Here is a 23496-nt window from a genome sequence, read left to right as displayed (position 1 = left end):
GCGTGGAACACTAGACAAGCACTGGGGACACTGCTATAAGCCAAACATGCTTCCAGCATTCCTACAGAACACTGAACACGTGATGAACGTGTAGTCAGTTACCCTGTGGGGTCTACACTCATGCAGCAAATAACGACCGAGTTGCTAATATGCACAAGGCATTGTTTCAGGCGCTTGGCATGGGGTGGTAACCAAGTGGACAAATCCCCTGCCCTCGTGGAGCTTACGTTCTGGTAAGAGGCAGTTACGTGATGAAAGAAGCACGAGGTGCTCTAAGAACCATGACAAGGAGCCCTACCCTAGCTGACAAGTCCCCCCCGAGAAAGGCATGTTTCTACTGACATGTGAAGGCTGAGGAGGAACTGGTGAACAGGCAAAAAGTCGTGGGGGGAGGTGGCATCAGGAGAATGCTCCATTTAAAGTTACCAAACGTTGTCAAGCCACCACGATTTGCTTGTATAGTAGGATGAAGGGTCACTTATACCTTTCTCTTTCTTACTAGTATTCAAATATTTGTGCAATAAATAATTTTAAGCAATATCAAAGTCATACTTAAAACTTTTTTACCTCATTTTTATCTTGTGACTTTCATGGATTGGTCTTTAAACTAGTACTTGTAAACGATCACGTTCTATATAGCTGTCATATAATTTGGACACTAAGTTCAAAATCAACTAGGAGTTTTACCCTGGTGATGTAAGCATTGAGTCTAATTCTAAAATGTGTTTGGTATTGCTGTATGCAAACAAGACAACATGTTTGACATTGTGACATGGATCTTTCCCCACCTACACTGAATATGAATTATAGGTTGGTTCCTGCACTACAGGTGGACCTGTGGCAGCCCAGCAGTATCTCCCAGGTATCAGAGGGAACAGTTACTGATGTCCATATTCCCCACAATGGTTCCCGAGCCCTGTTAGCCTTCCTACAGGAAACCAACATCCACTACAAGTAAGCATGCTTTTTCCTTGCTTAATTCATTTGTACTCAGTTGAACTGAATGATAACTGTATTCAGGTTATGCATTAAGTGCCAACAACTGTTTCAGGTTCTATTTTTCACACTGGGGAAACCAACATGAATATAACACAGTTATATTTGCCTTTCATGAGCTTCTTATTAGTGTAATGGGGGAGTGGGAAGCAGCCACACTTCCCTGTCATTTCACCATTACCTGTAAGTAATCAGTGTAAACATGGAAGCATTTTACTGTGTGAGGAAAGGAGAGTAGCTTATCCATGGCTACAAGGTGGATAGGGAGACAGGGACAGAAAAAAGCCAGACTCTGCAGGAGCTGTGTCAGTTAGACCAAGGATGAGACTCAGGACCTTGAAGGCAGAGGTACAATGCCAGCAAAGGCAAGAAGCAGCATCGTATGTGTGCAGGGAACTGGTATAAGTTGGGGAGCAGAAAGAAAAGACGCTGGAGAACTGGGGGGGAGGCCAGGTGGTGGGCAGCCTGCTGTTCAGAGTTAGGAGCTCGGACCTCATCTTGTGGGTGATGCTGCACAACTGGAGGATGTCAGCAGGGGAACCACATGTAAGTGGGTGGAGGGAGCGGTACGAGGCCACAGTAGTGATCCAGATGAGAGAGAACGAGGCCCCTGAGTCAGGACCAGAGTCCTAGAATCAAGAGAGAACTCCAAAAGATGTTTCAGAAGCAAACCCACCTGGACTCTGCACTTGTTTGGATGTAGGTGGAAGAGGAGGAATCAAGGATGACTCCAAGTCTTCTGTCTGTGGTGACTGAGTAGACGGGTTTGGATATTTTGAGGGGTTTGTTTTTTGTTTTTCTAAGGAATAGTTAAGCAGTAAGAATGGAACAAGTGGGAAATAGTCGCAGGAGTCAAAGAAGAAACAAAAACCTTTTGAGAGGAAGGATGTCAGTGGCACCAAGTGCTGCAGTGATATCCTGCCAGAAAACGATCGATCAGTTCCCTTTGGATGTGATGATGGAAATGGCACTGGTAACTCTAATGTAGCATTAGATTGTTAGGAGCAGAAGACAGAAAAGTGAACAGGAGGTGAGAACATGGAACAGGAGAGCAGACTATTCTACTACTCTTAGAAGTTACAATAAGGAGAGAGGCAGAGATTGAGGAGCGACTACAGGAAGATGCTACATCAGCGGATGCTTGAGACTCGGCATGTTAGGGTAAGGAGGCAATTTTGGCCTGTAAGCTGAAGGGAAGGACCAGCAAGGAAGGAGACATTGATGATGCAGGAAAGAATGCACAGGTGAGGGAGGGGGTTTGAACACTAGTGTAAGATAGCTTATCCTATAAGACCAAAGAGGTAAGTGTGGATCTAGTTAAGATTGTGGAGAAGAGAGTCAACAAGTTTAAAGAGATCATAACTGACAGCCAAATTATCTGGATGAAGTGAGAAGCAAAATGTATCTACTCAGAGTAAAGAAATAGGGGTTAAAGAGTGTTGTGAGAGAAAAATCGGGGTAAGAACCAATAACAGTGGTTGTTGCGGAGACGAGAGATTGCAGTACTGATACAGAGTTGAGGTTTTGTTGGTTAGGACCACAAAAAGATCAGGGTGGAGGGAAGTTGAGGTTCCTAGTGAGAGACTAGCTCAAGTAGTCATCCATGGGGTCTAGTCTGGATAGGAAGGGAGGAGAGTCTAGGAAGAATGATGGGACAAGACGGAAGAATCAAGGGTATTAAGATCTTTATATTTAAAACAGGTGTGAGGGCAACAAACTGGAAGGAAAGAAGTTTTGATAAAGTGTAGGCTATTGGATGTTAATAGTTCTGGGGAAGAACATTTATGGCTGGTGACAAGATTATAGGGGTAGCAATGAAGGAGATGGCTGAGGTGGGTGGAGGTCATTGAGGCTGATGCGGTCAAGAAAGAGTAGGCTAGCAATTATACTCCAATAAAGATGTTATAAATAGGAAAGGAAAAGGAAAAGGAAAGGAAAGGATGGGATGAGTGGGCTTAATCACCAGCAAACCATCCCCCAGCAGTCTTGAATCTCCTTGGCTTATGGCTAGATTAGAGGTGGGGGGAGAGAACGTACTCCTGGGACAGGAAATACCAGCTTGGAGGTAAGCAACCAGGAATGGCCTGATGCTGAAGGGAGGATGAGCTTTTCCTGGAAGTTAGAAGATTAATGGGGAAGCACCAATGGGAGCCCAGGAGGATGCTGACCTCCCTCCCTTCTGGCCCCGTGGTCAGAGAAGTGGGAGAAGAGACAGCCACGGAAGAATCTGTGTCCTTGAGAAAGTCTGGTTTCTACTGGGGCAAGAATATGAGAAGAGAGAGTTCTCTGAAGAGACTGGAGGATGTAGGAATTTTATTTACACTCAAAGAGGGATTCCAACAGGCACAAGGCAAAAGGATGTGGTGAAGAGATGGAGAGTCAGTGTAGGATCTGGGGGGGAGAAACACAGGCTAGTGAATTAGTGAGAAGGGAATGAGTGAGTTACCTTTTGTCTGGAACCCTAGGATTTCAGGGCTGAGAGGCATGATTGGAAATGACTAACCTTAACTACTCCAACTTTTCAGCAAGTGGTTGTACTGCCAAAACTGGCAGAAAGATCCCTGATGGTGTCTGGCGAGGCCTGGGAAGGGTTCATGGCTCTGAGTCAATGGTGAGAACCCTAGTCTCAGTGGAAGGCTGGGCCAAGGGGTGCACAGGGGCTGTGACACCCCTCCCTGGTCCACACAAATACCTACCTGCCAGAGACATATTTACAGGCTTATTAAAATACTTATAGGCTTTTTGCAGAAAGGTATTTTATCTGTGTTTCTAGAACAGGGTAGAGTCAAAGCTGTGCATAAAACTCTTGTTCATACTGAACACATTTTAGTCATTGCTGTAGCTTTGAAAGCATGCTTTGATTCTCTGAATGCCTTTCAGGGAAGTGCTTATATATCTGTAGGTCCTCAGTAAAAACTCACATGCTTCATTAATTATTATTTGGAAGAAAAGAATATACCAGTTATTAATTATTATTTGGAAGAAAAGAATATACCAGTTATTTTAACAAGTGTCTATTTCCTGCCATTCAATATAGGTCATGTGGAACTGATACAGAATCAAATATCACCCTTTATTCCACAGAGAATAGAGTCTAACAAACAAGTGTTTTAAACCAGTTGTCTCCTCATGGAGAGCACTCATTTAGAATCATTCATTTTGTTGTTCCCAAGATAATAACAGAGAACAGTTAAGTTCCACGGGGCTGGTAGGTAGAGATCGTTTTAATTGACTTTTATTATTGTAGCCAGGGGTATTTTCAAAGATGATCATTTACTCTGTACAACTGTACATAACATATAGTTATAGTCATCTTTATGTGACCGCATGTGTCTGGCCCCAGGTGATCCAGCCCCCTTATCGATATGACATGACTCCTTTTGCCATAAAAATATTTTGAAAATATTGAGAATTTGAGAATTTGAAAATTCTCAAGAATTTGAAAATATTTCAAAACATTTTGAAAATTAAATACCTTTAAAATTTCAAATTTTGACCACCCCCCTTCTCCTCCCTGGAAGGTTTGGGGAGGTGGTTTTGTACTAAGTGATGACATCACTTGGAAAGTTCTTAATAGGTCTAGGAGTCGCTATTTTAGGAGTACATACAATTGGGGTAGAAATAATAATCAGCCATAAGGAACTAAGAAACTACAAAAAAGCCATTTTGCGGCTTCCCTGGTGGCGCAGTGGTTGGGAATCCGCCTGCCAATGCAGGGAACGCGGGTTCATGCCCCGGTCCGGGAATACCACATGCCGCAGAGCGGCTGGGCCCGTGAGCCATGGCCGCTGAGCCTGCACGTCCGGAGCCTGTGCTCCACAATGGGAGAGGCCACAACAGTGAGAGGCCCGCGTACCCCCCCAAAAAAAAAAGCCATTTTAGGTTCCATTTCATGGACTTTTCATCAACTTGCTGGTTTCCAGTTGCCTACTTGACAAGGACCAAGTAGGCAGACCTGGTGTGACAGCCCAGCAGTCAGGAAGCTGTTGCTGTGCTACTGCTGCCACCACTGTCGTTACCATAATTGCCTCTCATGCCAGGAAGCTGGTGACTGGACCCTGGAGTTCTGAGTCCAGCCACCTGACTGCCTCTAAACCGTCACACCTCTGCGACCTCGACACGCCACAGCCACAGCAGCAGGAGATGGCCTCTGCCTCGTTCTTAACTTCCTGTCTTGTCAGAGTTCACAGACTTGTCCCCAGAACCACAGGTGTAAGAGAGTCGAGGAAAAGTACTTTTCAGCTTCCCAGCCCTTTCAGCACGGGAAGTCCAAAGAGGGCATAGGCATAAATGCTGAGAGGCAGTTGACCACATCCAGCAGACACACTCAAGAGAGGAGAGAGGAAGCAAGGACCAGCTGTATTCTAATACTCTCTTCCACTTTTATCTAGTATAGAACCTAAGAGGACTGAGAGCCATCAGTTGCCAGATTAGTTAGCCTAAATTTGAGCCTGACAATATATTAAAATCACCTGGTGAGCTTTTTAGAAAGGCCCGATACCTATGCACAGGAGATTCTCGTCTAAGTAAGGCTCAGTGTGGCATATTTTTTAAAGCTCATGGGTGACTTTAAAGCAGGCCATCTTGAGAATCACTGGCCTAAATGAATGGATAAATACTGGGGATCCAAAGGCCAGCTCTATTTAGGGCACTTGGAAACTTTAAAACTGAGAAGCTTAAGAGTTGATTCATCAAAGAAACTAATACCCAACTAGAGTGATTCCACAACCTCAAACTGAAAAACCTCATCATTTACTTTGGTTAAAACACTAGCAAACTTGACTAGAAAACATTAAGGTAAATATTTTGTAGGAGCAATTATCCATTAGAATTATTTTGACAGTTCATTTCGTTATGTGATTAGTAATATGTTTATCATTATCAGTTGACAAATGACTTAAGGATCTAATCAATTAAGGAGCATAATTTTTCATACTGAAACTCCTGAGAAAATATTAGCTTTCTAAGGGGTACAGTGATGGTTCTACCAAGAGTTGCCAAAGAAGCAGATGTATCAGCATCAGAACTTTCTGGTGATGAATATGAGGAATTGGTCTTACCTTGAGGGGAAACAAATTATCTGTGCTTGTTTATACTGGGGTGGCCAAAAAGTTCGTTCACATTTTCCTGATGTTGAAGGAAAACCCGAATGAACTTTTTGGCCAACCCAGTATTTAGAAAGTCTGTCCATTTTGGAAATAATGCAAAAGTAATACACTAGAGCTCAATTTTGTAAACGTGCTATAAAGGTTTTTATAATTTTGAAAACTTTTTTGTATGTGTTCATGTATCTTTTTAAACTGGAAATTCAGAAGGAGATTCTTCTGTAGGTTGCTGGCTTTGGCAAATCTATTTTTTTTTTCCCCTTACTTTCTTGAAATAGAGAAAAGTAGCCAGGAGAAATGGATAGATGGTACTGGCAAGGAAAAGACAGCTGGAAATTGCCTACTGTAACTGGAATTTGTTGACAGTTTATAACCAACCAACTCAGCCGTAATCGAACTCGCATTTTTCTTGACCACCCCAGATTCGCTCACAACACAAGAAGATTGGACATTGACGAAGAAGTTCATTTGGATCTTTACCCCCACACTGGCAATACTGTAAAGTTCTTTAATCCATACAAACCTACTTTCATCTGTAACTCCTTTCTTTGGGGGAAGAAAGAAAGAACTAATACAGATCATATTCAGACTGACAATCTAAACTCCACTCATATTTTGAGCCATGGCAAGCAGCTACCAAGTGAACTTACCAACGTGGTGCCATACCTTACCTTGATTTTTAATGTTTCTAGTTCTAAAGGTTGAAAATTGAAACAAAAAGAACAGTAAGCTGATGATAAATTCCAGATTAAGTGCTTTGTCTACCGTGGGTCCTCGGTAAATAACAAATGAGTAAATCAAAAGGAATTTCCTACACCCAGCATGACCTTAAGTAAATTTACTTCCTTTGAGGACCAAAAAGTATTTATTCAAGTAATTCAAGATAATTTTTTTTTACTAAGTGACTTACACAGGTCAACTTTGAAACTCTTTTAAAAATGCCATTACACGTTCTTTTAATGGCACCAAGCCACAGGTTCTTTGGAAAGATAAAATATGAAAGCGAAGTTTTTTAGCTGCCTGCCAGGCCCAGGAAAAATCACTGAGAGGCTCTTTAACATCTTTACGTAAAGGAGTGAGCACCTTGTTACTTCATGGCTCTAGTTAGAGGAGACTGGTGAGTACCAGGGTGACAAGTCTGTATCTAGCTCAGGGATCTCATCAAGAACACCAGTCCACCAGTCCCTCCCATCAGGAAACTTACACAAGCCTCTTAGATAGCCTCATCTACCAGAGGGCAGACAGCAGAAGCAAGAAGAACTACAATCCTGCAGCCTGTGGAACAAAAACCACATTCACAGAAAGATAGACAAGATGAAAAGGCAGAGGGCTATGTACCATATGAAGGAACAAGATAAAACCCCAGAACAACAACTAAATGAAGTGGAGATAGGCGACCTTCCAGAAAAAAAATTCACAATAATGATAGTGAAGATGATCCAGGACCTCGGAAAAACAATGGAGGCAAAGATCAAGAAGATGCAAGAAATGTTTAACAAAGACCTAGAAGAATTAAAGAACAAACAAACAGAGATGAACAATACAATAACTGAAATGAAAACTACACTAGAAGGAATCAATAGCAGAATAACTGAGGCAGAAGAACGGATAAGTGACCTGGAAGACAGAATGGTGCAATTCACTGCTGCAGAACAGAATAAAGAATGAAAAGAAATGAAGACAGCCTAAGAGACCTCTGGGACAACATTAAACGCAACAACATTCACATTATTCACGACATTCACATTCACATTAGGGGTCCCAGAAGGAGAAGAGAGAGAGAAAGGACCAGAGAAAATATCTGAAGAGATTAAAGTCAAAAACTTCCCTATTATGGGAAAGGAAATAGCCACCCGAGTCCAGGAAGCATAGCAACTCCCATACAGGATAAACGCAAGGAGAAACATGCCAAGACACATAGTAATCAAATTGGCAAAAATTAAAGACAAAGAAAAATTACTGAAAGCAGCAAGGGGAAAATGACAAATAACATACAAGGGAACTCCCATAAGGTTAACAGCTGATTTTTCAGCAGAAACTCTACAAGCCAGAAGGGAGTGGCATGATATACTTAAAGTGATGAAAGGGAAGAACCTACAACCAAGATTACTCTACCCAGCAAGGATCTCATTCAGATTCAAAGGAGAAATCAAAAGCTTTACAGACAAGCAAAAGCTAAGAGAATTCAGCACCACCTAATCAGCTCTACAACAAATGCTAAAGGAACTTCTCTAAGTGGGAAACACAAGAGAAGAAAAGGACCTAAAAAGACAAACCCAAAACAATTAAGAAAATGGTCATAGGAACATACATATTGATAATTACCTTAAACGTGAATGGATTAAATACTCCAACCAAAAGACAAAGGCTTGCTGAATGGATACAAAAACAAGACCCATATATATGCTGTCTACAAGAGACCCACTTCAGACCTAGAGACACATACAGACTGAAAGTGAGGGGATGGGAAAAGATATTCCATGCAAATGGAAATCAAAAGAAAAAAAAAAAGCTGGAGTAGCTATACTCATATCAGATAAAATAGACTTTAAAATAAAGAATGTTACAAGAGACAAGGAAGGACACTACATAATGATCAAGGGATCAATTCAAGAAGAAGATATAACAATTATAAATATATATGCACCCAACATAGGAGCACCTCAATACATAAGGAACTGCTGACAGCTATAAAAGAGGAAATCGACAGTAATACAATAATAGTGGGGGACTTTAACACCTCACACCAATGGACAGATCATCCAAAATGAAAATAAGGAAACAGAAGCTTTAAATGACACAATAGACTAGATAGATTTAATTGATATTTATAGGACATTCCATCCAAAAACAGCAGATTACACTTTCTTCTCAAGTGCACATGGAACATTCTCCAGGATAGATCACATCTTGGCTCACAAATCAAGCCTCAGTAAATTTAAGAAAATTGAAATCATATCAAGCATCTTTTCTGACCACAACACTATGAGATTAGAAATGAATTACAGGAAAAAAAAACATAAAAAACACAAACACATGGAGGTTAAACAGTACGATACTAAATAACCAAGAGATCACTGAAGAGATCATGGAGAAATCAAAGAGGAAATCAAAAAATACCTAGAAACAAATGACAATGAAAACATGACAATCCAAAACCTATGGGATGCAGCAAAAGCAGTTCTAAGAGGGAAGTTTATACTATACAAGCCTACCTCAAGAAACAAGAAAAATCTCAAATAAACAATCTAACCTTACACCTAAAGGAACTAGAGAAAGAAGAACAAACAAAACCCAAAGTAAGCAGAAGGAAAGAACTCATCAAGATCAGAGCAGAAATAAATGAAATAGAAACAAAACAATAGCAAAGCTCAATAAAACTAAAAGCTGGTTCTTTGAAAAGATAAAGAAAATTGATAAACCATTAACCAGACTCATCAAGAAAAAGAGGGAGAGGACTCATAAATCAATAAAATTAGGAATTAAAAAGAAGTTAAAACAGACACCACAGAAATACAAAGCATCCTAAGAGACTACTACAAGCAACTCTATGCCAATAAAATGGACAACCTGGAAGAAATGGACAAATTCTTAGAAAGGTATAACCTTCCAAGACTGAACCAGGAAGAAATAGAAAATATGAACAGACCAATCACAAGTAATGAAATTGCAACTGTGATTAAAAATCGTCCAACAGACAAAAGTCCAGGACCAGATGGCTTCACAGGTGAATTCTATCAAGCATTTAGAGAAGAGCTAACACCCATCCTTCTCAAACTCTTCCAAAAAATTGCAGAGGAAGGAACACTCCCAAACTCATTCTACAAGGCCACCATCACCCTGATACAAAAAAAAGACAAAGATGTCACAAAGAAAGAAAACTACAGGCCAATATCACTGATGAACATAGATGCAAAAATCCTCAACAAAATACTAGCAAACAGAATCCAAAAGCACATTAAAAGGATCCTACACCATGATCAAGTGGGGTTTATCCCAGGAATGCAAGGATTCTTCAATATACGCAAATCAATCAGTGTGATACACCACATTAACAAATTGAAGAATAAAAACCATGTGATCATCTCAATAGATGCAGAAGAAGCTTTTGACAAAATTCAACACCCATTTATGATTAATAACTCTCCAGAAAGTGGGCATAGAGGGAACCTACCTCAACATAATAAAGGCCATGTATGACAAACCCACAGCAAACATCATTCTCAACGGTGAAAAACTGAAAGCATTTCCTCTAAGATCAGGAACAAGACAAGGATGTCCACTCTTGCCACTATTATTCAACACAGTTTTGGAAGTCCTAGCCACGGCAATCAGAGAAGAAAAAGAAATAAAGGGAATACAAATTGGAAAAGAAGAAGTAAAACTGTCACTGTATGCAGATGACATGATACTATACATAGAGAATCCTAAAAATGCCACCAGAAAACTACTAGAGCTAATCAATGAATTCAGTAAAGTTGCAGGATACAAAATTAATGCACAGAAATCTCTTGCATTCCTATACACTAATGATGAAAAATCTGAAAGAGAAATTAAGGAAACACTCCCATTTACCACTGCAACAAAAAGAATAAAATACCTAGGAATAAACCTACCTAGGGAGACAAAAGACCTGTATGCAGAAAACAGTAAGACACTGATGAAAGAAATTAAAGATGTTACCAACAGATGGAGAGATATACCATGTTCTTGGATTGGAAGAATCAACATTGTGAAAATGACTATACTACCCAAAGCAATCTACAGATCCAATGCAATCCCTATCAAATTACCAATGGCATTTTTTACGGAACTAGAACAAAAAATCTTAAAATTTGTATGGAGACACAAAAGACCCCGAATAGCCAAAGCAGTCTTGAGGGAAAAAAACAGAGCTGGAGGAATCAGACTCCCTGACTTCAGACTCTACTACAAAGCTAGAGTAATCAAGACAATATGGTACTGGCACAAAAACAGAAACATAGATCAATGGAACAAGATAGATAGCTCAGAGATAAACCCACGCACCCATGGTCAACTAATCTATGACAAAGGAGGTAAGGATATACAATGGAGAAAAGACAGTCTCTTCAATAAGTGGTGCTGGGAAAACTACACAGCTCATGTAAAAGAATGAAATTAGAGCATTCCCTAACACCATACACAAAAGTAACTCAAAATGGATTCGAGGGCTTCCCTGGTGGCGCAGTGGTTGAGAGTCCACCTGCTGATGCAGGGGACATGGGTTTGTGCCCCAGTCCAGGAAGATCCCACATGCCACGGAGCAGCTAGGCCCGTGAGCCATGGCCACTGAGCCTGCATGTCCGGAGCCTGTGCTCCGCAATGGGAGAGGCCACAATAGTGAGAGGCCCGTGTACCGCAAAAAAAAAAAAAAAAAAAAAAAAAAAGGATTCGAGACCTAAATGTAAGACTGGACACTATAAAACTCTTAGAGGAAAACATAGGAAGTACACTCTTTGACATAAATCACAGCAAGATCTTTTTTGATCCACCTCCTAGAGTAAAAACAAAAATAAACCAATGGGACCTAATGAAACTTAAAAGCTTTTGCACAGCAAAGGAAACCATAAACAAGATGGAAAGACAACCCTCAGAATGGGAGAAAATATTTGCAAACGAATCAACAAAGGATTAATCTCCAAAATATATAAACAGCTCACGCAGCTCAATATTAAAGAAACAACCCAATCCAAAAATGGGCAGAAGACCTAAATAGACATTTCTCCAAAGAAGACATACAGATGGCCAAGAGGCACATGAAAAGCTGCTCAGCATCACTAATTATTAGAGAAATGCAAATCAAAACTACAATGAGGTATCACCTCACACCAGTGAGAATAGGCATCATCAGAAAATCTACAAACAACGAATGCTGGAGAGGGTGTGGAGAAAAGGGAACCCTCTTGCACTGTTGGTGGGAATGTAAATTGATACAGCCACTATGGAGAACAGTATGGAGGTTCCTTAAAAAACTAAAAATAGAATTACCATATGACCCAGCAATCCCACCACTGGGCATATACCCAGAGAAAACCATAATTCAAAAAGACACATGCACCCCAATGTTCATTGCAGCACTATTTACAATAGCCAGGTCATGGAAGCAACCTAAATGCCCATCAACAGACGAATGGATAAAGAAGTTGTGGTACATATATACAACGGAATATTACTCAGCCATAAAAAGGAACAAAATTGAGTCATTTGTTGATACATGGATGGATCTAGAGACTGTCATACTGAGTGAAGTAAGCCAGAAAGAGAAAAACAAATATCGTATATTAATTCATGTATGTGGAACCTAGAAAAATGGTACAGATGAACTGTTTTGCAGGGCAGAAGTTGAGACACAGATGTAGAGAACAAACGTATGGACACCAAGGGGGGAAAACCGGAGGTGGGTGGGGATGGTGGTGTGTGTGCTGAATTGGGCAATTGGGATTGACATGTATACACTGATGTGTATAACACTGATGACTAATAAGAACCTGCTGTATAAAAAAATAAATTAAAAATTTAAAAAATATAATAACACCCACCAGTCCAGCTGGTTCCATACATTTCAGTGACTCGAATCCCTCACCCTGGCCTCGGCCTTCAATTTCCAAATGCATTCACTTTGATTACCTAAGCTTGTCTTCTCTTGGTGTCATTGATACTGGTAGGCAGTGAAATTAGCTTTTTCCGACTCTAGGTATTTCTTCCATTTCCTCTTGAGTATTGTAGTTTCTTTCTTTCCCTTTTCTGAGTCTTGGGTCAAGTGTGCCAGGTGACAACATGACAAAAGTTCAGTGACAAAAGCCATGGGAACAGATAGAAGCAGCTGAACAGGAGGATGTGGCAAAGGAGTGGAGGAGCTTGTCGTGCTTCATTTTTCATAATGTCACACCGGACCTGAGTCTAAAGCCTGGAACTTGGGTTCACATTCCAAGTTCCAGTTCTGGCTCTGTGCTCACTGGAAGAGTGATATTGACAGGTTCTTAACCCTTTTGAGGCTCAGTTTCCCCATTTGTAAAATAGAGATAACAAGGAAGTCTAACCTCATAGGGTTATTGACTAAGATCGTGTAAAATACACAGCACAATGCCTGCCACCTGATAGGTGCTCAGTAAATATGTGTTCCCCCGCCATCATTCAGTTCTTGTAGCTGCTCAATCAATGGTAGTTATTATTAGGCTCATTACTTGGGAACACCTGCCTATAATTTTTTATTTTATATTCATTATATCATTTATTTAACAGTTTTTATTTTCTGAAAAAGAACATCTTCCCAACATTTGGTGTTTTTAGAAGTGTCAATCTTCACTGTCCTTTTTTCCTTCACTGTCCTTTTCACAGATGCATGATTTTCTTTTGATATTGACTGATTTTTGTATTATTTCCATTTAATTTTCATCATGTCTATCATTTCAAATCCAGGATCCTCATGGAAGATCTTCAGAAAGTGCTGGAAAAGGGAAGCAGTTTGCCAACCCAGAGAAGTCGAAGATCCGTCTCTGGATATAATTATGAAGTTTATCACTCCTTAGAAGAAGTATGTAATCAAAGGACCTTTTGTTGCTTTTTTACAAGTGCAGCTTTATCATTTAAGTCTCAGCATTGGGAGAGAAGCATAAGGACAGAGGCAGAGGCTATATGAAGAATACGTACAGCTCTTACATTGCCCAGACACCTCAGTTCTCTTCCATTAAGCCTTTTACACTATATAAGTAGCAGCAAAATTTTAATTTCACCTGCTTTATCCAACCCACCCCTACAATGGACAGGGGAAGTTCAATGGAGAGTACAGTAAAGCTGCTATACAGTCGCCCCTTAGTATCCAAAGGGCATTGGGTCCAGGACCCCCTACAGATACCAAAATCATGGATACTCAAGTCCCTTGTGTACAATGGCATAGTACAGTCAGCCCTTGGTATCCAATGGTTCTGCATCCCCAGATGTGGAGGGCTGACTGTAATTACGGTTATAAACACCCTAATTTAAAAATGCGTGGATGGTAGAGCTAGCCAGACTTTGAGGGCAATGGTTTGGTTGAGGGGTAGAGTGAACTTTGATGTTTGCCCCATACCCTGTGCAAATTTGAGACCTCCCCAAAACCAAGCTTCATTTGTGGCACCTCAGGGTCTGTTAGCTTGCTGTTATTGACTGTATCTGAGAAATACAAGGACCCATCCCCACTGCCACTACTGTACATCTGAGCAACAACTAGTTATTCTTCAAATCTCAGTTTAAGCAAGAAGAGAGCTGTTTCTGCTACCCCAGATGGGGTCAGAACTCCCTCCTCTCAACCCCCGGAGCACTACTTGCGCCCATAGTACATGGATGTGATACCTATCATAGTTGTTAATTATGTTATTGTATGATTATTTGATTAATGCCTTTCTCTCCTAATAAGCTGAAAGGGCCATGGGCGCAAGCCATTGCTTTCTTGTTCACCACTGTATCTGCAGGGCAGGCAAAGAGAGACTTCCAAATAGATAGCTGTTGACAGAATGACTTAAATGGATGAGTACATGCATTTTTTCATTCTTCCCCTGAATTGAGCACAGGAATGCCAGTCATAGAACAAATGAGATCCTGTTATATTCTTAAGAGAATTTTTGGTTCTCTTGATAACAACTTTCCTTTCAAAATTATCTCTACATATTTCCTGTTTTTAACATACTTTTTAGAAGCATGAAGTTACCAGCAATGGAAAGGATTTACATAACTTGACATATTAGATATGTCAAGTTAAGATTAGACATTTAGATAACTTGACATACTTGCTATTAACGTGCACTAGAAAAAAAAGTCAAAAATTAAAAATATATTAATATAGATATGTAAATGTATGTGTGTTTGTGTATCCTGCTCATTAGATTAAATAGGGATAGAAAGAAAGGAAAAATCTGTTTTTTGGTTTTTTTTTTAGAACAGACTCTTTCACATCATGGAACAGAGGGACACTTTTCTGTGATTTCCTTACTCCTTTATTGGGCTTCAAGTCAGAAATGTCACCCATCTTTCTAAGTGCCTTCTTTATCCATCTCAAATATAACTTTCCCCGATGACAGATAAATGTGTGTGAATGGATCAACGCAAATGTATCGCTATTACTTGGGAAATTATTCAGAGTATGCCCTCCAATGTGGGGCAGGGTAGAATAAACCTTAAATGCAAAAAGATAATGCCTTTTTCTTAGCACCTTCTGTTCAGTGGCAAATTGCAATATAGAGGACTTTAATAAACACTTTCAAATAGTTGGGATGGTTTTCCTGAATCTGCTTTCTTTCTTTTCCTCTAAATGTTGGGGGCAAATGGAAATAAATTTGGATTTCTCAAAAAGGGCCCAGAACACATTGATTAGTTTTCTGTAAAATTCTGCCATTAAGATGTTAATGACAAAGAGTAGTAGAAGGTATGCTTTAAAAGGGGAACAATATAAAGACATAAAACAACTATTCATAAAAGCAGAAAATAAAATGTCATTTTGTGTCCTGAAGAAAATTAAAACAACAAAATTGGTTTATCCTTCAATCTTATGCTCCACATATGCTTCTTTGAGTTCCTAACCCACTGCTGTCTTTTTGTTCTCTTTTGTTTACTAAAAGCTCCATGATTGTGAGAGTCTGACGTGGTTTTCATTTACTTGCTTTTAGATTCAGAATTGGATGCATCATTTGAATAAAACTCATTCAGGCCTCATTCACATGTTCTCTATTGGAAAATCATACGAGGGAAGATCTCTTTTTGTTTTAAAGGTAAAAATAAGAAATTAGTAACTAAATATTTACTAAACATTCGTCGTTTTCAGCTTTGACTTGTGGGGAAAAGAAACGAAATGGCATTTCATCGTGTCTCATATTTAACCTCATCTGGTAATTTAAGAAAAAATTTCCCCCCTTAGGTTTTTGAGCCATATTTAATTTTTGCCATTGAGTATTCCAAAGAATACTGTTTCTAAAACAGTATTTACGCACTTTAAAAATAATGACCAACATTATTTGTGAGTTGGTGCTGCTTACGAAGAACAGTGCAAAACTACAGAAATGTGTAAGAAGGTATACGTCATTCCCAGCCCTTGAGCCTGCGTTCTCTTTCAGCCACTGAGCCATCTCTTCTCTGCCAAAGATCTAAAAAGATTTCCCTGCACCACTGTCTCTACTTCCTCAGCAACCATTCAGACCTTGACTCCCTGGCCTTTGCCCTCACGACACTTCTAAAACATCTGTGATGACCCCTACTTGGTTCTCCTCTCGTCTCAGACCATCCCCTCAGGTCTCCTCCAATGGCTCCTCTCCCCTTGTTCTTTCCTAACATGCTGGTGGCCCCAGGATTCCCTCCTCAGCTGTGCTCTCCCTCTCCCCACCCTGCCTGGATGGGTACATCCACCCCATGGTTTCAACAGTCATTCCAGACTTTTCTGTTCAGTGGAGTCTGCTCGCTGGTACTTAGTGGACGTTCATAGCTCATTGCCACCTTGCCATCATCATCTCGATACTCACCAAAGCACCTCAGACTCAGGATGGCAGTGCCGTGCTCCAGTCAGGAAACATGAACCATCCTGAATTCCTCTCCTTTATTCTCATCACTTATTTAAATCTAACATGAACTGACAATTCTTTCTTCTAACTTTTGGATTTGTCAAAACCTCTTTTCTTGTCCTCACTGCTATTGCCCTAGCTTGTTTCTGGATCTGTTCTCCCTGGACTATTGCAGTCACAGCAGCCTCAGGACTGAACTTCCCTGTGAGTCCCCATCCTCTACCCTCTCGTCCATCTACACACACACACCTCCCATGGAATACAGGATGAAGCCTTTTCTCCGTTACTTAGTATCCAGGAATTTCATGTGTCTTCTGCCTCTGTGTCCAGCTTCATCTGCCATTCTTTCCTCATACCCCAGAAGCAGCTGCTCAAACACGGTGCGCTCAGATTCTCTTCCAAGCTTGAGATGCCTTCTTCCATTTGTCTGCCGGGCAAGCTTCAAGTCTTGCTCAACTCTTCAAGGGCTCCTCTTTTGCTCCACGGGGAAATGAGACATAGCCCCCGAGTTGCCAAAGTAACTTACATCTATTCACATTATAATGATTAATTGCTCGTGTGTCTGCCCTCCCCTACTACCGTATAAATTCCTTGTCTTCTCATCTCTGAATCTCCAAGGCCAAGCACTGTGTCTGACATTAAAAAGGATTTCCTAAAGCATTAGTTGAGTGAATTAATGAATGAATGAAAACTAGATCCCCTATAATGTCAAAAGCCATCAACTGATAACTGGGTTAGAAACTGTGTTATAAATGAAATTGATATAATAGGATAATAAAGAAAAGTCTGTCACTTGACTCTACAAACCATTTTGTGTTTCCCTTTTGTATTGTAATAAAATTTGACTTTCTCTACATATAAGGCATAGCTATTTCTTTAATAGATATTGCTTGGGAATACGTCTGATTCCCTGCATGGGGAGGGCAGTGGAGAGAAACAGGGCAAGGATGAGGGAGAGGGAGGGAAAAAATTAGCTTCTTAAGTCACATATTATATGAAAATGGAGAAGCAAGCCTATTTAAGCAATTGCATTTTCCTTGTGTATTTTCTACTTTGATTCGTAATTAAGACAATAAATTTATTCTTTCTGCATAAACAAGCCTGGACTTCTGAAATCGATAGGAAATCTGTCTTTTTTATGGGTTACTTAATTAACCCAACTCTAGTGAAGTATTATGCTGAAACCATATTAAATTATGCTGGTCAGTCAATCCAAAAATAAAAGCCTGCATTGGTTACTGTGACTACTCTTGTTTTCAGCTGGGCAGAAGATCACGAGCTTACAAAAGAGCTGTCTGGATAGACTGCGGTATTCATGCAAGAGAATGGATTGGTCCTGCCTTTTGTCAGTGGTTTGTAAAAGAAGTAAGTTAAACCCTTTACAGAGTGTCCATTCTCACTAGCCAGTGTTTTTATTCTGCTCAAGGAACAAAACTGGGAATGTGAAGCCAGCGATATCTGATGGAATGACAGTAACACTGTGATTTTGTGGGTTTCTTCTATGTTTATGAAGGCCTCTCAAAACCCTGGCTCTGTTTATCTTCAGCTCTGCCCTTGGAGGTGGGAATTACCAACCCTCATTAAAGAGAAAGGACCTGAGATTCAGAGCATTTATGAATTCGTGACAAATTAGGAACCAACCATAGTAGCTGATATATAGCAAAAGGCTACAAATCCAATTTATGGTGTTCCAGAACAGTTTCTCTGTGATATTCTCTTGTCTTCTCCGTCAAAATGATCTCATGTATGCTACAGCAATAAAGAGATGAGCAAGTGACTGCATTTTGCCCTCCTGCTATGGATCTGTGATTTAGACACCAAAGACCTTTAGCATCTGTGCATTTAACATTCTCTGTTTCAGTACTTTTCAGTGACTCTAATGGTTGATGATTCATGGTGATTTCTCATTTTCTGAAGGCTTCATTTAAGTCATAAGCCCTCTAAGGCTAGTGTATTGAGGGGGTTCTTATCCCAAGAGTGGGCCAACCTCATGGATGAACATCTTCATATGTTCTGATATTTTTCTACTGTCAAGAATGCAATGACTTTCATGGTTTTTTATAACCTTTACTTCTTAGTATTTTTTTTTTTTTTTTTTTGCGGTACGCGGGCCTCTCACTGCTGTGGCCTCTCCCGTTGTGGAGCACAGGCTCCAGATGTGCAGGCTCAGCGGCCATGACCCACGGGCCCAGCCACTCCGTGGCATGTGGGATCTTCCTGGACCGGGGCACGAACCCGTGTCCCCTGCATCGGCAGGTGGACTCTCAACCACTGTGCCACCTGGGAAGCCCACTTCTTAGTATTTTTTTTTTAAGACTCCTAGAAAAAGCCAACGACTAGTACTGGTAATAACAGTGAAGAAGTCTAAGGGAAGGAAGGTTCTTAGCCAGAAAAAAAAACCCCTACAAATTACTCATAGAAAACCATTAAGGATACAAAAGGTATTTAAATATTTCAGTTATATTTCACTATGTTTTATGGGAAAATTATGTGACCTAGTAAGGTTTATTATTTTGAAGGCTCTCCTAGTCTTAGAAAATATGCCCCACAAATATCAATACTGGGGGGCTTCCCTGGTGGCGCAGTGGTTGAGAGTCCACCTGCCAATGCAGGGGACACGGGTTCAAGTCCTGGTCTGGGAAGATCCCACATGCCGCGGAGCAACTAAGCCCATGCGCCACAGCTACTGAGCCTACGCTCCAGAGCCTGAGAACCACAACTACTGAGCCTGCGAGCCACAACTACTGAAGTCCGCGCACCTAGAGCCCGTGCTCCGCAACAAGAGAAGCCACCGCAACGAGAAGCCTGCGCACCGCAACAAAGAGTAGCCCCCACTCTCCGCAACTAGAGAAAGCCTGCGTGCAGCAACAAAGACCCAATGCAAGCAAAACTAAATAAATATAGTTTTTAAAAAGTCAATACTGTATTAATTTGTAAAATCTGCCTCTTCTACCACAACCAAACCCACAAAAGTATTCTTAATTTTATAATGTAATAATAAAATTTTCAAACTATTCCCACTCAGCACATTGAGCAATTCATATTCTCTTAAAATACCATTTCATCCCGGTAGGATAAATGCAAAAGCTAACAAACTGTTACCTCTACCACCTTGCATTAAATATCCATTGTATACATACAACATATTGTCTGCTGTCTTGAGTTTCAAAAGGAAAAGGGGCAAAATGGTTAAGAATAGAACATCTATTGTTTATAGTCTATGGTCCAGTGTATTATTGTAGAACATAAGAATGTATCTCCCAAACATTTTACCTCACCCCCACATGTGCAACTTCTTTATAACACCTAAATTTACTTTATTTGTTCATGTGGTAATTGTCTCTCTCTTCCTATACTAATGCCAAAGGCAGAAACCCTATTTATCTTTCATTGCCAAATCCCCAGTACCTAGAACAACACTTGGCACTTAATAGTGCTTCAATTATTTGTGAATGAATGGGAGTGTGAGAATCCAGTGGTTATGATATGGAAAGATTTCTGGGAGATGACTTACAATTCATCTCCTAAGGATATGGTACCACTTGGACTTTTGCAGTGCACAATCTATACAGCCATACACGCAGCCCTAGAACCCAAGCTAAATTTCCAAGGAAGAGGAGGACACAGTGTAACCACAGAAAAAGGAACAGGCATGTATGGTGACTATCAGTTGAGGGTAGTTTTGGAGCAAGAGCAAGAAGCATCAATTAAGATTAGGCTCCAGGGAATTCCCTGGTGGCGCAGTGGTTAAGAATCCACCTGCCAAGGCAGGGGACATGGGTTTGAGTGCTGGTTCAGGAAGATCCCACATGCCACAGAGCAGCTAAGCCCACATGCCACAACTACTGAAGCCCGTGCGCCTAGAGCCCATGCTCTGCAACAAGAGAAGCCACCACAATGAGAAGCCCATGCACCACAACGAAGAGTAGCCCCCGCTCACTGCAACTAGAGAAAGCCCGCACACAGCAATGAAGACCCAATGCAGCCAAAAAATTTCTTTAAAAATTAAAAAAAACTTAAAAAAGAATAGGCTCCATTTCACCAAAGATAGTGAGGAAAGGCTTCTCCTCCCTTCTGCACCAAGCCAACTTCAAGCACACAGATGAGTCTATTTCTGGGCCTCTGCTACCCTTTCCATACCTCTCTTACTCTTGCTGTTTATGGCTGTCACTTACCCCTCCATTTAATCAGGAACATTTCCCATCTGAGTCAGGGAAGCAACAGAAGTGGAAAAAAAGGAGGCCTACGGGTCACTGGTCCCAGTGTCCTTGTGGAAGCAATGGGGCTGCCACATGATAGCAATGACTGGTGATAGCATCACAGGCTTGTAAGAAACGTTCTCATCTTGGCTTGAAGCCCCTGTTCCCATAGAATGGCGGTGTTGGGGCCAGAGGGAACGGGGACTTCAAAGATTTAAGTAACCTTAAGTCTGCCCAGCATTGAAGCATCATATCTTATACACTAAGTCCCTGGTTAAATCCTGCCATCCACAGATGGCAGGGGGTGTCTGGTCCAAGAGGGGCTCCAGGCAGTGTCCCTTCCAGAGGTCACCTCCCCTCCACCACCGAAATCCCAAGACAGGCTCCCAGGCTCTCAACTCCTCTAATTTCCATGGCACCTCTGGGGGCACCAGGGAATCTCAAGGCTCTTTCTCCCAGGAGACCCTAAGAGGCTATGTCAAGCCCTCTCTTGGCTGACACACACCACACTGCTGATTGTCTCCTTCTGCATTTGCCCCTCGTTGGCACATGAGACCTCTCAGAAAGACACGTGGTGAACAAGGACCCAGGTTCCCTTTTCTTACGTGTTTTACTCCAATCTGGCAGTGGTTTCTACCATCTCTTGATCCCCAAAGAAGGGGATGGTGTCAGAAGCCAAAATTTTGGCTTCTTTCCTTTGTTTTCTCTCTCTCTTGGTGTTTTCCCCCAAATTCAACAGCTTAAAACAACAAACATCTATTACTTGATAGTTTCTGTGGGTCAGCAATCTAAGCACAGCTTAGCTGGGTGCCTCTGGCTAAGGGTCTCTAACAAGGCACAGTCAAGGTGTCAGCTGGAGCTTTGGCCATCTCAAGGCTTGTATGGGGGATCTGTTTCTGAGCTCACTCATGTGGCTGCTGGCAGCCTCATGTCCCCCAGGGCTGTAAGCCAGAGACATCAGTTCCTTGCCACGTGGGCATCGCCATAGGACAGCTCACAACCCAGTACCTGGCTGCCGTCAGAGCAAATGAGAGGGAGAGAGCGTGAACAGGCCCAAGATGGAAACCACAGTCTCTTTGTAACCTAATTTCAGAAGTGACATCCCCCCATCACTTTTGCCATATTCTGTCCATTAGAAGTGAGTCATTAGGTCCAGACTGTATTCAAGGGGAGGGCATTACACAAGAGCATGAATGCCAAGAAGTGGGAATCACTGGGGAGGCTGCCAACCATACCTTGGTGGGACTTGTCCCACAGCCACCACTATAATGTTTGCATCCTTACTCAAATGTGAACTGGAAGAAAACTCATCGAGTCCTAAATCCTGATAGAACAGCAGATTGCACAGAGGTTACATGCACACATTTAGTAGTCAGACAGCCCTGGGTTGGAATGCCAGCTCTGCCATTTACTAGCTATATGACCTCGGTGGGCAAGTCGTTTAACCTCTCTGAACTTCAGTATTAATAATATGTGACACACTGGTTTATTGGGAGGATTAAATTATATAATTCTTGTAAAGGACTTAACAGAGTGCTTGGCGTATAATAAGCAGTTAATTAAATCAACTCAGTAGTGGTAGTAGTATCAGCAAGTTCATATTTTAAAATAACCAAAGAGAATCATTAGAAAGGAGTCAACAAGGATATGAAAGAACTCAACAACACTATCAACCAACAGGATCTAAGTCATATTTATGGATCATCCAACCCAACAACAGCAGAATACACATTCTTTTCAAGTGCCTCGGAACATACACCAAGATATATATATATATAACACCAAGATATATCATAACATGGACCAAAATACAAACCTCAACAAATTTAAAGGAAATGAAATCAGACAGACTGTGTTTTCTAACCACAATGAAATCAAACTAGAAATTGATGGCAGAAAGATAACAGGAAAACCTCCAAACACTTGGAATTTAAGATGCTTCTGAATTATCCATGGGTCAAAGATAAAATCTCAAGGGAAATTTTAAAAATGCATTGAACTGAATGAAAATGAAAATACAACATATCAAAATTTGTGGGACACAGCTAAAACAATGCTAAGAGGGAAATTTATAGCACTAAAAGCATACATTAGAAAAGAGGGAAATTCTCAAAACAATAATCAAAGCTCTCACCTCAAGAACCTAGAAAAAGAATAGAAAATAAAGCCAAAGCAAGCAGAAGGAAGTAATATGGATAAGAGCAAAAATCAATGAAATTGAAAACAGAAAATCATTACAGAAAATCAGTGAAACAAGGAGCTGGTTCTTGAAAAGATCAATGAAATTAACAAAGTTCTAGCAAGAGAGACAAAGAAAAAAGAAGATACAAATTACCAATCTTAGGAGTGAAAAAGATGTCACTACAAACCCTGCAGATACCAAAAGGACAATAAGGGAATACTATGTATGACCCTACACATATAAATTTGATGGCATAGGCAAAATGTACCAGTAAATTGAAAAACACAAACTATTACAACTCATCCATTATGAAATAATTTGAATATGCCTATTACCGTTAAGGACACTGAATTCATAATTTTAAAATTCAAAAAGAGGGAAGAAAGAAATCTCCAGACCCAGATGGTTTTACTGAAGAATACTACCAAATGTTTAAAGAAGAATTGAGACCAATTCTACACAATCTC

The 23496-nt window shown here is 40.7% G+C and overlaps 1 protein-coding gene across 1 annotated transcript in view; it reads left to right on the top strand.

The window, feature by feature from the left end:
• Positions 1 to 23496, top strand: part of CPA6 (carboxypeptidase A6) — a 263083-nt gene that overhangs the window by 175429 nt on the left and 64158 nt on the right. Inside the window, exons 3-6 of the mRNA XM_060035168.1 lie at positions 830 to 954; positions 13542 to 13656; positions 15764 to 15865; positions 17909 to 18013. Of these exons, the coding sequence (XP_059891151.1) occupies positions 830 to 954; positions 13542 to 13656; positions 15764 to 15865; positions 17909 to 18013 (447 nt within the window). The remainder of the gene's footprint in view (positions 1 to 829; positions 955 to 13541; positions 13657 to 15763; positions 15866 to 17908; positions 18014 to 23496) is intronic.

Source organism: Delphinus delphis, chromosome 17 (genome assembly GCF_949987515.2).
Source record: "Delphinus delphis chromosome 17, mDelDel1.2, whole genome shotgun sequence".
Taxonomy (NCBI): domain Eukaryota; kingdom Metazoa; phylum Chordata; class Mammalia; order Artiodactyla; family Delphinidae; genus Delphinus; species Delphinus delphis.
This window is presented reverse-complemented; position numbering and strand designations above follow the sequence as displayed.